The 16,128-nt window shown below is 37.8% G+C and overlaps 2 protein-coding genes across 6 annotated transcripts; one reads left to right on the top strand and one right to left on the bottom strand.

Moving 5' to 3' along the window:
* Positions 1–112: 112 nt before the first annotated feature.
* On the top strand, positions 113–3,197 carry LOC132192587 (sensory neuron membrane protein 2-like). The gene is made up of 9 exons (XM_059612614.1): positions 113–273; positions 804–961; positions 1,025–1,172; positions 1,564–1,836; positions 1,895–2,106; positions 2,219–2,394; positions 2,558–2,673; positions 2,733–3,001; positions 3,062–3,197. Exons 1-9 carry the CDS (start codon positions 154–156, stop codon positions 3,102–3,104), a joined length of 1,515 nt encoding a protein of 504 aa, XP_059468597.1. The 5' UTR covers positions 113–153; the 3' UTR covers positions 3,105–3,197.
* Positions 3,123–14,739, bottom strand: LOC132192590 (nocturnin). 5 transcript variants are annotated; one of them, XM_059612619.1, is made up of 8 exons: positions 14,583–14,738; positions 12,834–13,059; positions 8,079–8,181; positions 5,708–6,000; positions 5,290–5,411; positions 5,000–5,206; positions 4,297–4,593; positions 3,123–3,844 (listed from the first exon to the last, which is right to left on the bottom strand). In XM_059612619.1, exons 3-8 carry the CDS (start codon positions 8,150–8,152, stop codon positions 3,647–3,649), a joined length of 1,191 nt encoding a protein of 396 aa, XP_059468602.1. In that variant the 5' UTR covers positions 8,153–8,181; positions 12,834–13,059; positions 14,583–14,738; the 3' UTR covers positions 3,123–3,646. The 5 variants fall into 5 exon arrangements, with proteins under 5 accessions (XP_059468602.1, XP_059468603.1, XP_059468607.1 ...); XM_059612620.1 differs by having other exon boundaries at positions 8,079–8,163; XM_059612624.1 differs by lacking the exon at positions 8,079–8,181 and having other exon boundaries at positions 14,583–14,739.
* Between the last annotated feature and the right edge of the window lie 1,389 nt (positions 14,740–16,128).

Below are 16,128 nucleotides of genomic sequence, written 5' to 3'. Positions count from 1 at the left end.
TGTATACTTAAGAGACGAACCTCTCTCGCTGATATAGTCGGATCGCATGATGAATGGCTGATGTGATTATGCTTTCTCAAGATAAGATAATGAAGCACAAGGTGGTCAGCTTTTGTTTAAAGAGATGGACACAGTCACCTACGCACCGCCAATATGTGCACCAAGCTGGTGATCGCAGGCTCCGTGTCGGGCATCGGCATTGTCCTGGTGGCTCTGGGAGCAGGACTCGGATGGGGTCTCTTTCCAGGGGTCATCGAGAGTGAAATCACTAAGGTAAATAAATATAAGTGAGCACTTCAAAAAATTACTTCATTAAAATCTCATTTCCTTTTAATGCCAAATTTGCATTATTTTTGTATTTGTTCTGTTTTAAATTTTTCTATTTATTGTATAATTCGCCTTATACAAATTAATTAGAAGGACAAAACTGAAAATAGTTTAATAGAGTAATCAAATTATTTTTCTGAGCTAGTTTTCAATACATTTATTAGTTGGTTTATATAACTCACCTTACATAAATCCTGAAGGTTTTGCTTGGCGATAGTAAGTGTCAAAGTAAGCAGAAGAGATTAGAATTCAAAGATTTAACAAAGCGCTGCGTGTACCATTTTAGTGTATCTTTTGATCTTTTTGTTGCATTGAAAATAATTCGACGCTAATCTCCTTATCTCATGTGAGGAGAAAGATTATTTAACCAATTGGTTTTATAATGAAAATTTAATCAATTTAAGCTAAATGTCTGCGAGCGTAATTAAATACCTTAAATTGTTGCGCAATTATTTACAAAGCATTTTTTTCTGTAGAACTTGATCCTCTCGATGGGTAGTGCATCTTACGAAAACTGGGTAAAACTGCCTCAGCCGATGGAATTTAAGGTTTACATCATGGAAGTGGAAAACCCTGATGAAGTCCACGCAGGAGCCAAACCAAAAATGAAAGAAACTGGGCCGTTTGTCTATCTGTAAATTATTATTATTTTTTTAAGTAAATAAAAATTAATATAAAATTTTCGGTAATTTTTAAGAGAGACCAAGGAAAAGGAGAACGTTGTGTTCAGCGAAGATGGCGAGACGGTGGAGTTTGAGCAAAGGACCTTCTTTGCATTCAGTCCTGAACTCTCCGGAGCCCTTTCGGAGAATCAAGAAGTAACCGTGCTGAACGCCGCGCTCATGGTATATATTCTGCAACTGTTTTTATCAAGGAGGGGCTTCTGCTAAAAAACGGCCCAATTTATTTTATCAATTTTCTACCTGGAAGTAAATTTCAACTCCCATTACGCATATAAAGAGAAAAGAGACAAAATGAATTGAAAATTTTTATCGAATTTTCTAAAATTGTTTTATTCTCTCGAAATCGGCACGATTAAATTTGACATTTACACAAAATTTCAACAAATCACCCCCAAATCAAGTTGAAAAAGTCGAAAAAGTAAAATAACAGGTTTCTCAAAATCAATTAATTTGCGTTGATCTCATATTGGGAATTTTGCAGTTAAATTTTTTTCCCTCAATCAAGCGTAAAACTTCTTTGTTTACAAAAATTTAAAATCTGTTTTTGTATTAGGGCATGATGTTGACCCCTGAAGCGGACGACGCGGCCGGCATCAGCATCGGATTAGCGGCCGGTTATCAATTCCTATTTGACAATCCGGAGACTGTGTTCACCACGGTCAAGGTCAGAGACCTTTTGTTCGACGGCGTCCTGGTCAGATGCGACGACAGTAGCTCAGATCTCTCGTGGGCAGCGGTGTGCTTCGGTCTGTCCACGCAAGAACTGCCACCGGCCCTTCGATACGACCCTGAATCCGGAAACTACTTTTACTCTTTCTTCAACCACGTAATGCTTTCTTTTAAACTGAAGTTATTAAATAAAATATTGTTAATAAAAAAAATAGAAAAATGGAAAAACCGACGGCCACTTTAAGGTGTCGACGGGCAAGAGTGACATTCTGAAAATAGGAGAAATCCTCGAGTGGGAAAACTCTGCCGTTCTCCCATATTGGTCCGGTCCTGAGTGCAACGTGATCAGAGGCAGCGACGCAACAATTTTCCCGCCCTTCAAAACCAGAGACACAAAGGTCTACGTCTTCACCACAGACTTGTGCAGGTGTAAAAATTTTTCTCATATATCAAGCATTATTTAACAATTTTATATCTTCAAAATATGGAAGCAAATTTGTATGGCACATATTCAAAAAAATAAAATATAAAATTTTTAGGAGCATTTATCTGAGCTACGACAAGGACATAGATCATGAGGGCATTTACGGCTACCGTTATGTCGTGGACGAAGACCAGCTCGGAAACGTGACAGACCAGCCTGACAATTACTGCTTCTGCCCTCCCAACGGCGCCTGTTTGCACAGGGGAGCCATGGATCTCACCACTTGCTTTAGTACTATAAAAAAAGATTATTTGAAGCAAAGCATATCACATACTCATTTAAAAAATGAATTTAGTATTCCCTTTTTTCAACTTTCCCTAAATTAAATTAATTTCAAATATGGGGAAAGAATTAAATTTGAAAAAAAAATTATTTTTCATACATTTTCTTTTAGACGGTCCTGTCATTTTGACTCTGCCTCATTTCTATCAGGCACCTGATTATGAAAAATTGGTCGAAGGCATGAGGCCCAACAAAGAGGACCACCAAATCTACCTGGACATGGAAATGGTAAAATTGAATAAATGAATTTCTTGATTATATTTGGTTTAAAAAAAAAATTGAATTAGAACTCTGGAGCGCCGTTGAGCGCTGGCCGCAGGGTCCAGTTCAACATGATGATCAAACCGGTGAGACGCTTCGGCATCACCAAAGACCTTCCTGTGGCCGTCGTTCCACTTCTGTGGGTCAACGAGGCGCTCACCCTGAATGAGGAAAACACAAACATGCTGAGGGAGGCCCTGATTAACAACCTCATCATTGTGGACGGTGTCCGCTGGGGCTTAGTTGGCGCTGGGGCTGCTGCATTTGTTGCCGGAGCAGCTTTGTTCTTCGTCTGGTAAGAATGCAAAACTATTTTGGAAAAAATGATCAAACTGAAGTTTCCTTCATTTTATAGGAGGGGATCCAGCAAAAAGTCTGGCGGACGAAGGCACTCCTAAATAACAACAAATTTTTGATACATTTTGGAATTCGATTTATTACATAATATTTAACAAAATGGCCAAATAATTATTTATCAAAAACCTTCTCTATCCGTTCGCAAGTCATTTTTACCATTATTGCTCTCTTTATGCAAGGAAAAATATTTTGTTATGATTGCTTATTTGGTATTAATTGAATCACACTTTTCATTTCGCGTCTTTTAGTTCAGGAAAAAAGTTAGCATAATTATATTTAAATCGGTCTCATGGTGTACTTTGGAAGACCTCAACATTTACACTCTTGTTATTCATACATAAACTCTTTAGGTCGGAAAATATGGCAACAGCAGAAATAAATAAGTCAGAATAATAAAATTACCAACTCAACTGATGCAGTTCGTTACAATAATAATAAAAGACGAAAATTTACAATAAGGAGAGATCACATATCTTCATATAAAAATACCTCTTAATCTGACTTATACACACAATTTTGAAACAGCATTTTTACAACTTTCAAAGGGGAAAATCAAATCACATATGCACTCATATTTGTCTCACTACAAGCCTCTCTGGTCGCGAAAACTGAGGTCGCACACTAACGAGAAGTGATCTGAGGGGTAGATGAACGAGGGTATCCTGCCGAGGCCGATTTCCTCTCCGGTGGGGAAGTCCAGGACGGCGTCCACTGCGAATTCTCTTTGCGAGAAGAACACGTAGTCTATTGTGTGGCACACTTCGCCCTCGCCCTCTCTCACCTGAAGCAAAATCACAAAAGAAATTGAAACTTGGAAAATAATAAGATATTGCAGATCTTTGCAAGGCGGTGAATTTTGTTTATTTTTTAAAGCATTCTATTTTTGCAAAAACGTGAGACCAGCGCCAAATGATAGGAAATAGAATTAGCTTTACAAACCTCACAAAGTTTACTTAAATAAGTTAATATTTAGTGCCAAAAAATTTGATTTTTTAACAAAGGTAAAAGTTTTGACATTTTTTTCATTATTTTTGTAGCTCTTTTGGAAATCATTTTAGAAAAAATTGTTTAATACAAAACTTGTATCTAATTTAATTTTTCACATTTTTTGTATTTAACATTTTTGTCTGGGCCCAAGGCAAAAAGTTATATTTGCAAAAAAAGGTTGAAAAATGAGGTATCTGCTCGTATTTTATTTTCCAGGGTTAAAAGTACCAAATGATTTAGACTGACCTTCCAGGTTGTGTAGGGAGGTTCGCGGCCGTGGTGCGCTTCGGCGTAGGCGCTGCCCAATTCGGAGGGGTGGGCCGTGATGCTGCGGTAGACGGGTTCGGTGGGTTCTGCGTTGAAGTCGCCGCACAGGACAAGCGGCCGGCCGTCGCGCCGCTCCTCCAGGAAGCGCAGCAGGTCCTTGCCCTGCTCCTCCCTCAGGGTGGACAGGAGGGCACCGTTGCGCGCCTTCAGGTGCGTCGTCGCCACGCACACCTCGCGCCCTGTCTCTTTGATGCGCAGGTTTATCAGCAGAGCAACCTCAAAAACAAAAACACAAAAAATTAAAAAAAAATTTAAATGCATTTAAAAAAAATTATAATTTTTTATGTTTTATACATTATGTTGATGACAAAATCAAAGACAGACGAGGTCATATTTTTGTATTCTTTGACATTTTGCAAATCAAAAGCTTTTCTTCACCTTATAAAACGGAAAGTTTCAAAACTTGAATATTTTTACCTTTTACTTTGACGCATTTTTAATAATAATATTTATTTTTTACATACAAACAAGTTTGATTCTATTGCTCTGTATCTTTGGAGATTTTTTTTTGCGAAAAAATATCTTAAACAATTTAATTATTTTCCTTGTATATTTTTAAATCTTATTTTTTTTTCGATGAAGCCTACATAAATCAAAATTTTTGCAAAATTGAAGTATTCACCTGATTGCTTTGGACGCTCCAGACTTCTAGAACGCGACTGTCATTGTTGAGAAGATCAAATTTGTCAGTTCGGAAGAAAATGGCACATCCGTCAGGGCCGTTGTTGCCCTGAATGTAGAGGCAGGGCGAGTCTGGTTTCGGGAAGAACATGCCCGAGTAGCCCTGCGACGCCAGAGCACCACTCAGGAATTTAAAGTGGTCAACTTCCTGCAAAAACAATTACATTGAAATTAATTAATTTCAGTCAGATTCTAAAAATTTTCAAACGTAATATCTTTTTAATGACAAACCTGAAGACAGATGATGTCAGGGCAGTATTCTATGATCTCTTCCACAATCTGGTACCTCCTGGCTGGCCACTGGAGAGCCTCGTCAGGACAACAGGCGAAGTTGTCATTCATTTCGCCAAGAGCTTAAAATTTGCGAAAGAAAATTTAAGATTAGATTCATCAGAAAATAAATCAAAATTAATCTGATATAAGAAAATAAGGGAAATGCCTGAATTTACAAAGGTAGGCAACTTTATCTACACCCGTGAAAAGCAGGTTGCGTTTACAGAAATCAACCCTAAAGTGTAATTTAAAAAGAAAACAAAATCACTAGCAAAGAAATAAAATATCTTAGCATTTTTTATTTTTAATAATTTTAGCAAAAATTTTGGTAAAATTAAATTGCGCAGTTCAATAATTTGAAGAATTAATATGTTACCCTGAGAAAGGATGTTCCACTGGAGAACGCGGAGGTGGTGGGGGCTGTTGGTGGCGTCGCCGCAGCGCCGGCTCACCACGTTCCAGCGGAGGACGCGGACGCCGTCCTGGTGGCCGTTGGCCGCCGTCAAGGCGTTATTGCACGGCCGGAAGGCCCTTTTGACGGGCAGGTGTCGCTGCTCGCGACGGCACCTCTCCAGCAGCTGGTCGCGCGACAACCTTTCAGGGAAGTGCACCTCGTTGTCCTGCAGGTCTTGGTTCAGGATCTTGGGCGCCGACGTGAAGCTGCCCATCCTGCGAAAACACGCAAACACAATTTGAGAAATTCGCCAGCCGAGAAGAGCCAGCCAGCAGCTGATCGCGAGAGAGAAAAGTCGTTGCGTCATCCCACCCACAAAGAGGTCTGCAGGTGTGCTAATTTGACACACTCAAACTTCAACAAGGAAATATGCAAATTAGTTTGCTAAAAAAATTATTCTTGAAAATTTTGTTTCATTAATTAAATTTAAAATAAATTATGAAAATCCACAAATTGCGAAATTAAACTTTTAAAGCAGTTTTCTAACTTTGGCATTTTAAAAGTGTTCAGAGTAGTTTAATATTTTGATTAAAACTAAAATTTATGTTTAATAAGTTTAATTGAAATTTGAAGCATTATGAATTTCAGGCATATTACACTTCTTGTTCAGTCAATTACTACATTATTTGTAAAAACCATCAAGAAGGCCTTCACGTCTGGTCTTTTTAAATTATTTGCAATTTGCACAACAATTATATTATACTTGCAGACCTCTACCTTCCCTTTAACATATCAACGCATTTCGCCGCCGACGAAGGATTAACTGATTAGAACTCGCGCCTGAGGTAGCCTTCCAGCAGCATAATAATATAATAAAATCTCATTCAGACCTCAAAGTCAAAGTCGCTCTTAACAAACACACACGTGTATGTATATTCGAGCGAGATTGTGCCTTTGGTCTTGTCACGCTGCGTGCATCTTCGGCTGCTTTTGTTCGGCTTCGCGTTACACTCTCGGCATTGCACAAACAGAAAGATATTTCCTCTATGCAACTTCGGCATGCTGCAATTTCTGACGGAATTTATAAATACCTCAGCGCAGATATCATTACTTTATATCAATTAAAAAATGTATAAAATTATTTTTGTTTTGATCCTTTTTTTGTTATTGCATTTCGAGAGCCTTCCAGAAATTTTTTCTTTAGATGTTCCAGTGAGATAAAATTAAGCTCCCGTGGAGAATCTTCTATAAATAATGCACCGGATTATGCGGCGACCGACCGACCGAGAGATGCTGTAATATAATAAAAAGGAATGCTCTTGTGTGACCCCAAATGGTGTAGTGCGTCGCAGCCCCGATTCGCTGAGCTTAGGGTGTTACTTCACCTTGTTACCATAGTGGCTGACATCAGATCAAAAGGAAAAAATTGTACCAATTTGACAAAATAAGTACAAGTTCAATTTCAACGTCTGGTTTGAAACGAGGAAACCAACAAAATTAAATTAAAATCCATAATAAAAAAAAAACGCTTTTGAAATGTATTGAAAGTTGTGTTATAAATTTTGAGCATCCTAAAGGAAGGAAATCATTATATACAAAACCAGGAAATCAAATCAAATGTGCACTTGTTAGGCGTTTTTTCCGATATAGAGATTGAAAATAGACCAAAATACAAAATAAATTATTTTTACAAAAAGCAATATAAAAATTAATTGAAGATAATATACAAGAAATCAAATCAATTTAATTTTTGCACTTTTATTTACTTTATTTAGAGTGATATGAACTTGGTTTGCTGAAGTTTTAATAAATTTTAGAAGGCAAAATTATTTAAGAAAATTTCCGACGAAGCAATAGTTTTTAAAATATTATATCAATTTCTCGCAAATATTGTAATTTTCTTTTGAAATGATATCTGCAAACTATAATAAATGTTTTAGGCGTGAAGTTTTTCAATAAAAAAGTGAGAATAAGCAAAATGTTTCTTCTGTTTGGTGTCGGAAGCCAATCATGAATATAATTGAAATTGAAAAAAGAGCAGAATTTCTTTACCTGGAGAGAATGATTTCCTTGTGAAGTTTGCGGATCTGGATCTCCATGGCGGTCCGCGCGAAAAACACAGAGTATACCTTTTGAGCGCAAACGACAAACAGGTGCGCCCCGCCGGTGTCCAGGCCGCTTTTAAAAGCAGCCGAGCTGCGCAAAAGTCTGTGTTTTGTTCGGCGCGCGCGCGCGTCTCCGCTCTTTTCAGCCAATTTTTACAAAAGGACAAAAGCCGCGGCGCATAATTGGGGTTTGGCGATTTGCGTTCGAATGGGAAGGCGATCGGAGCGGCCGATAAGAGTTTGCTTACCTGTTGAGGGGTCGCGACCGCATCTGGAGCACCAGCGCCCTGAGCACCAGGCGCGTGTACGCCCCCGTCAACATTACTTTCGTCCCTTCAACACACCACCACACTGAAATTTCATTAACAAAACCAACATTTGCAGGAGAAGAAATTAATGGAAGAAAAATTGATAATATGAAAAATTAGAAAAAAAATTTGATTAACTATTAAATTTTAATTTACAATTTATTTTGTTTAGATATTGATTTTTTTTTTAACATTGGAAGGAAAATTGTACCAAATATTAATAGGAAGTCATGCAGAAATTGAAAAAACTTTTTTCCATTTGAATATGAAAATAACTAATGAAAGAAAGAACATTTTGCGATGGAAAATATATCAGCAGTTTTGTCAGTTGTTTCCTCTTTATTTTAAATTTTTCCCAAGGGCTTTTCACAGCATGAGACAGTGGCGAACGCATATCTTATTTTGTTCCTTATTTTTTAACCTCAAAAACCAAAACAATTGCTCTTCCGTCATTTCGCATTAAAAATTTGAATCACGTTTTGCTCGTTTACTGGCGCGCGTCATTGTAAGATAGCATAGTGAGTTGTTATTTTTAAAGCCGGTTTTTACGCTTGATTTTTTTTATTTTTTAAAGCCTGTCAATAAAATTTCAGTGTGAGATAAGCCGGTCATTGTTTCTGCGCAGGAAATAAACTATATACAATCGGTTCACAAATATTTACATCAGTTTCCCTGAAAGGAAATCTAGTTTTTCGCTGCTGTTCCTTATGCATTTAATTCGAAGGGCTTTCCTAATTGAGAGACGCGGAATTTTTAAAAATCTTCAAAGGCCATCCTAAATTAACAACCGCCTTGACCATTCCAATTTTTTATAATTCATCATTTTTGAATTTTTTTTCCAAATGCGATTGAATTACCTGACGAGGTAAAGGAGGAGTTGTTTCGGGGGGACGAAGGTGGGGGCGGCCGGGTCGGGGGCCGGTTGGTGCGTGAGGCGTTGGAAGCGGCGCTTGGAGGCGGGCGAGACGACGGCCCCCGCGGCCAGCTGCTCGGCGAGGGCGAGCGCCTCCCTCAGCTGGGCCATCAGTCTTGGATGAAGCGGCCCACGAGCAGGCAGAACAGGCCCAGGCACGGCCCAGTGTGCGAAGTCAGAACCAGAAGGAAACGCAGCATCAGCAGCATTTTCATTCCTTGTTCGTCCGAAATTGATTTTTTTTTTTTCAAAAGATCAAGAGAGAAATTTTCGAGATTCAGAACAATTTGTAAAGGCTAAACTTCTCGTTCAATTTTGCAATGAATTATACAAAAATAATACTATTTTCAATTTTCAACAATCTTTAATTTAAAAGGAAAGGAATTCATATCTTTTTCAGTTAACTTAAAGGGCAAACATGAAACCCTGTTTTTCTATTTTAAGATTCAAAATGACTGAGACTTGAATATAAAAACCCCCGCTTAGTTTCAGCAATTTTTCAATAGTTTAAGAGAAACCAATAAAAGTAATAAGAATAATCAAAAAAATTATTAGCTGAAAATTTATTTACAAAAAGGGTGAAATTAATTTTGAATCTCTTAATTTCTGTCTGAACTTTTACAGTACCTGGTCCTAAATTTTTGTCTTCAATGCTGCTCTCTCAATAAAAAAGATAATCCTCAACAGAAACGCACAGGAAATCACAAAACTGCAGCGATTGAAACGCGTGTGCGACAATGGCGAGGTTCCGCGGTGCACTGGTCGGGTCAGGTCGAGTGCCCTTGTCCTTTATATACGGGGGGAGGGTCGATGGCGTTTTTCACCTCTTGCTTTTACATAATCACGGCCGTAACCTTGTCGCAGCGCTGGCGGCCAAGCACAAGCTCTGCCAGCTTCAGTATAATTAGCGTCCATTATTCAGGGTTCAAAAAACTGTCTTTGATTATATTCGTTTCATTTTTTTTCTCAAATTAAAATTTTATTCAAATTTAAAATTGATTCCATGATTCAATTCATTTAAATTTTTCTCTCTTAAACTAGCAAGTTAATTTATCATTCTGGGTAATATTTAATTATTTAATTACTTTTTCAAGTTTGTGGTCGAGTTGTTGAAGGAAGTGGATTCGGAGGAAACGCATCCTGGACTGATCCAGAAGGTTTTTGTGTTGCAAAACAAATTTGTTTTGTCTCAGAGAGAGACGCAATTTAGTTCTTATTTAATTCCAGACGCTTCGGAAGTCGTTTTTGTTCCCAACGAAACCGAGTCTGCTTTTGCTAAAGTTTGGCAGGGTCACGATAATTATTTCCAAACCGGTCTTCTTCGTGCAGAGTTATTAATATACTCGCGGCGACGACGGCCAGTTTGCAAACTTGCAGGCGAGAATAAAGAATTATACAACTTGCACACACGTGCTGCCAAATTGGGACAAACTCCATGAGATGTCGCTAACAAACAGAGCCCAAGATTACTTTAAAAAGTGCAAAACAAAAATGGAATAAAGAACAGTTAACAAATTACTTACTTTTTTTATGCATTTTATTTGAAAGAAAAAAAATGGCAACATATTTTAATATTTATAATTATTTCTAGTTATGATTGTAATCATTATTATTTTTATTGAAAAAACTCTGCCGTTTAAATTTTTCCTGTATTTCTTCACAACTTGACCTCATTGACAGACCAAATATGCAGCGGAGATATAATTTTGGACAAAACGATCGGTGAAAAGGATGCAAAAGTAAATGTGCTGCAGATTTGAGCAAGCACAAGGGGACGACCGTGACACCATTCATCTCTCTCATTCACCGCGTTGCCGGCCGCGGATCGACCAGCGCATTCAATAGAAAGAAAACCGCTTCCATTTATCCTTCCTTCCTCAGGAAGAGCCATTTGCTCTGATTAATTCAAATTTTTCTTTCAGCGAAAAAGAACAAAAGATTTTGCTTTTGAAGGTCAAGGTCACTTTAATGCAAATAAATTATTTATGTATTGATTTTCAAATGTGAATAAGTGAAAATTTAAAAATTAATATTTTTATTACTTATTTTTTTTATGCTGATAATTTTATCTTGATTAGTATACAAAATTTGTGCTTTTCTGAGAACTAAATAAATTATTATTCAAAAGAAAATTACAAAATGATTTCCTGAAAATGAATTCCAATATAAAAATTAATTAAAGGAAAGGACGTTTTTCTCGGCTAAAAAAAATACCAATAAGGGCGGGTTCTTGAAGTTTCATATCCGGAAAAATCCTTCCAGTAAATGCGCTTATTTATTTAGTTCTCATCAATAAATAATGTTGTTTACTTTTTAAATTAAAAACAAAAAGTTATCTGCATTTGATAATTTTTTTACCATATTTTTATCACTTATGTAATCAAAGCGTTCAAAATTAGAGCACGTGAGGATGGGGATCTCCTCTCCACACTGACCTTGCAGGCCTATTAAGTGGTCCACTTGGTGAGTTCAACCGCTTGGGGTCAGCGCTGTTTGAATTGCCAGCCAAATCCCAATTCACTTTCTTTCTTTCTTTCTTTAGTTCAAAGGCAAGAGTCCAACATATTTTCTAAATAAACTGCATCGTTTTCTTTGATGGGGTCAAGCAACAAAAAAACGGTACTTGTGTCCAAGTAAAACGTAGTAAAGTAAACTTTGGAATTCGCACTCAGCTTATCGGGCCGAAAGCGGACTTGACTTGGAACATGGAATTGGCAGAGCCTACTTGGCACGCTTATATTATTATTGTTGTTCGAGAGGGAACATATAATAGTGGATGGGCTGCCAGCCGATCTAAATATGGAACCAAAGTCACCGTCGCGGGACAGCGGGTGGACGTGGGGACGGCACTTTTGCGCCACAAATTAATGCAAATTTACTATAATTAGAAAACAAAATTCATTTAATTTTCTTTATAAGGCTTATAATGATTTAATTATATTTAAAAAAATTTTACATTTTATTCTGTTTTCAAATTTAGAAACTTTCTTTTATAATTACTTAATAAATCTTTTTTGATTAAAATCTTAAAAAATTCAATTTTGTTTGTTTATTATTTTGCACGAAATTATGCAAATGGATCAAGGAACTTCTCAATTGCAATTGAGAACCTTCATGTGGATTTGAAACGTTTGTCATCCATCCAAAAACAAAATGCACACCGCAAGTTTGCAAAACGCGTTTCAGAGCCAAAGGACTTTGTCGGAGCCAGCAATTGAGCAAAATTAAAAGAGCAAGGATTTTTAGATGTACCAAATAATATAATTCGCCCCTTGTTTGTATACTGTGAGGAAACAACTGACTTCATTAATTAATAGAAGAAAAACGATAGAGATAAACAAGCGGTTCATTGACTTTCCTTGAGTGTATTTAATTCAAAACATGGCATGGAGAGAGTGCATAACGTCCATGGATTAATTAAGAGAAAATAATTTAATCAAATCAGGTTATCTCAATTCTTTATACTTATGATTCCAAGGGCAGACAGAAATTAAATAAAAATTCTGAATTTTTATCGAAACAAGAAATAGCAAAATTTTAAATCAATAAAATTAAATTGATCAGTTATTTATAATTACATCAATTTATTCTCAGTAAAGTGCCGGAAGGAAATATAAATTAATTTATAATTTCTCTCCTCTACTGCGGCAAGGTCGAATTGTACACCTGATTGACGACACAATAAATTTCTGCAAAAGTCAATGAACCGCCGGCTGAGATATATTTTCCACTTCTTATATTTTATAAAGACAAGGTGAAGTTCATCGGCATGATCGTCTTACCTTGTACTTTGCAAACGAGGCCTCCTATGTTGGCTGGCTGAATGGGGGGCTGAATTCGCGATGAGTTCTGAGTTTTGTTGTTGGCCTGCCGAGAGAGACCTCACGACTCGCTGCTCATTTTCGTCGGCGGGATGCTGCTGCGCTCCCACGTCAGCTGACGACAAGCAAAAATCGAAGCGCCGCGGTCGGATGCAGTCGGTGGCCTTGGCACTCGCCACACATGCACCTGCAAGCGAAAATGAAGAAGGTTCAATGCCAATGGCATTCACAAAAGCAGGAAATTCTATTCAATATCAATTCAAAAAGAAAAATGTTTGTAAAGATTTGAAATTTGTTTTTTTTTTATCATTATATTAATTGTAATAAAAATTTAAAAAGGAAATTCGTTTTTATATTGTAAGTAAGAAATGTGTGAAATATTAAATTATATTATCAAAAACGGTTGATTTGTTTCATTGCAAAAGAGAATCCTTTCAATGATTGTTTTGTCAGCGGTTATGCAACACGCTTGACAAAAGGACAAATTGCAATTTTATACAAAACCTTGAAAAGGAGCCTCATAAAATTACTCAATATTTAATCTCTGTTTACTATAAGAAGGAAATTGAATAAGAAGTTATTAATAAAAATCTCTTTCATATCAGTTTTGTAAAAAAATTTATGTTTTCAATAAAAAAAATAGTATTAAAATTAACCAATTGTAAGTTTATATTGTTTCAGACTAATAATTGTATATATTATGCAGATATTAGATTTAAATATAATTTATTGTTAAATTTATTCCTTTTTTTAAAAAAATCCATTATAATAAAAATAATAAAATATTAACTAGAACTATAAGCTTAGTTGATAAAATTTGACAATAAAGCAAAGTTGTGGACTTTGAATGTCGCAATTAATCTTAATACTCTGTCTGCGCCATAAAAACCCGCAATCAATCTCCACAATAAGCTGATCCGTTAAGGACCGAGTCACGTGATCTCGCTGGAAGAAAATGAGTCAATGCTCCTGGCAACCATCAGTGGATTAAACGCAAACACTTTTGCACAATGTTGCACGTTAAGTAAGTAATTTATGCAAGCTGCATAAGTTGTTACATGAAGTGAAATTAATACGTATATTTTTCCAGTTTATAATCAAGGTTGTATTGGAAAAAAATTCATATTAATTTGTAAATTAATATCTTTACCTGGAGTTAATTTTCTGGAGAGATCAACAATCATTTATAAAGTGCAAATCCGCTTCAAATTGTTAATCAACGACAATTTTAAACAATTCTATCCTTGAAAACGACTGAAAAAAATAATGTAAACGGTATATTTAGGGCAAAACAATATTAAATTTTATTTTAATTACAATAAAACTATAAATCATTTGAAAAATTGGCTCACAAAAATATAAGAAATTATTCAATTTCAAAATTTCTCGGACCCTTTCAGAACAAATCAGTATCCTAAACAAATCAAAGTAATCAAAAGTTTATTACTGTTATTCAAAAATCATACATAATATATTTCATATTTCATTTATAAGCTATTATTTATATAAAGAAAATGTATTTTTGAAATATCTGCATTACGTATGTGTGAAAAAGGGGCCCGACTGAGTGTTAACAAAAACTGAAGGGGGCTCAACCTTAAAGCGAAATTTGCTCCTGAGCATGAACAAGAAGTGCCAATATTTGCCTGTTTTCTTGATCGCTGGCAATTAGTGGGTCAGCGCAAAGTAAGTGATTGAAAAGAGACTAACCTGTTGGCGTCTCGGGACGTCCGACCACTTGCTCGACCGTCCGAGGAAGTGTCCGCCCGATTCGCGAGCGGCGATTGACAACAATGCGAGTTGAAGCGCCGCCGCAAAAGGCGAACACGTGATCGGCGAGTGATGCCGGCGTGCTGGGCCAAACGACCACTAACCGCGTGTTAAAAGCGAGTTGCTGGGCCGGCCGTTCTCGCAGACTTAAGGTCGACATGTGGTGCCAATCCCAATATCTGCGGCATGATTTCGCTCACTCCATAACATATGAATAGCCACGTGACCAAAAGTTCGCGCATATGATTATTTTAGCTCGGTCAAGGTTGATTTCTTTCACTGTCTGCGAATTTCATGCATTTTATTTACAAAATAATATTAAAAAAAAAAAAACGGGTTTTACATCAATTAGGAGAGGATTTAGATTTTTTTATGTTATTGAAGAATATTAAAAAAATGACTAAAATTATAAATTTACAAATAATATTATCTCACTTTCTTATTGAATTTTTGCTTTCCATGTAATGATTGGGGGAAAATAAAATAAAGGGTAATGTTATAGTACGCGCGACGTGTTTCCCAAAATCCCTGATTTCAGTTGGCATCACTTGCATTACGTCGCGCGTTTAATAGTGGTTTTACGTCGCGCATACAATAATGGTTTTACGTCGCGCGCTCAATACTGGTGGCGGTGAAATTGTTAAGGAAACCGATTATTTCATCGATACCTCGGCAACATGTATAGCACGCGCGACGCAATTCTTTTCCTACAATCTTAATTAAGGGGACTGCTAGGAAGAAAAGGGGCCCTTGGGATGGGTTCAGAATGGGGCAAGACGACCTCCGGAGGGCCGTGCGCACCCTTATAGCAGGCGCGACGTATCACTATGGGACGCGCGACGGTCGAAAAGCGAACTCCGGAGGGCGCTTTTCACCATCGTAAGAGACGCGACGCATGGTTATAGTACGCGCGACGCATGCTTATAGGAGGCGCGACGCACGACTAATTAATTATTATAAAAGGTGTTGCACGCGGCCGGAGTTGTGGGCACCCCACGAACCGGCAACTCGGAGGTGGGCAACCCCCAAGATTAATTTTTGCAGAAGCCGCGAGCGAGGGGTGGAGGCGCAGCGAGGTCGAGGACGTGGGGAAGGCCGTGCGGAGGGCGAGGACAAAAGGGCGGCTGTGTTCAGGAGGGGGCTCCGCAGGAGCCCCCTCACGAACCCCGCCCTTTTGTCCCGCCCGGAGCCGGCCTTCACCACGTTCTCGGGCGAGCGCGCCTCCAGCCCGAAGCTCGCAAACCCACAACGGAGTTGCTTACAAAAGGAATCGTCTGCAAAGGGAGTTGTGGGCACCACACTTTTTGCTTTCTAAACCCTTTTTGCAGACGATTCCTTTTGTAAGCAACTCCGTTGTGGGTTTGCGAGCTTCGGGCTGGAGGCGCGCTCGCCCGAGAACGTGGTGAAGGCCGGCTCCGGGCGGGACAAAAGGGCGGGGTTCGTGAGGGGGCTCCTGCGGAGCCCCCTCATGAACACAGCCGCCCTT

This window comes from Neocloeon triangulifer, unplaced genomic scaffold (genome assembly GCF_031216515.1).
Source record: "Neocloeon triangulifer isolate White Clay Creek 2 clone unplaced genomic scaffold, ASM3121651v1 ptg000003l, whole genome shotgun sequence".
NCBI classification, from domain to species: Eukaryota; Metazoa; Arthropoda; class Insecta; order Ephemeroptera; family Baetidae; genus Neocloeon; species Neocloeon triangulifer.
The sequence above is the reverse complement of the archived record's forward strand: the minus strand, read 5'-3'. Positions and strand labels throughout refer to the sequence as shown.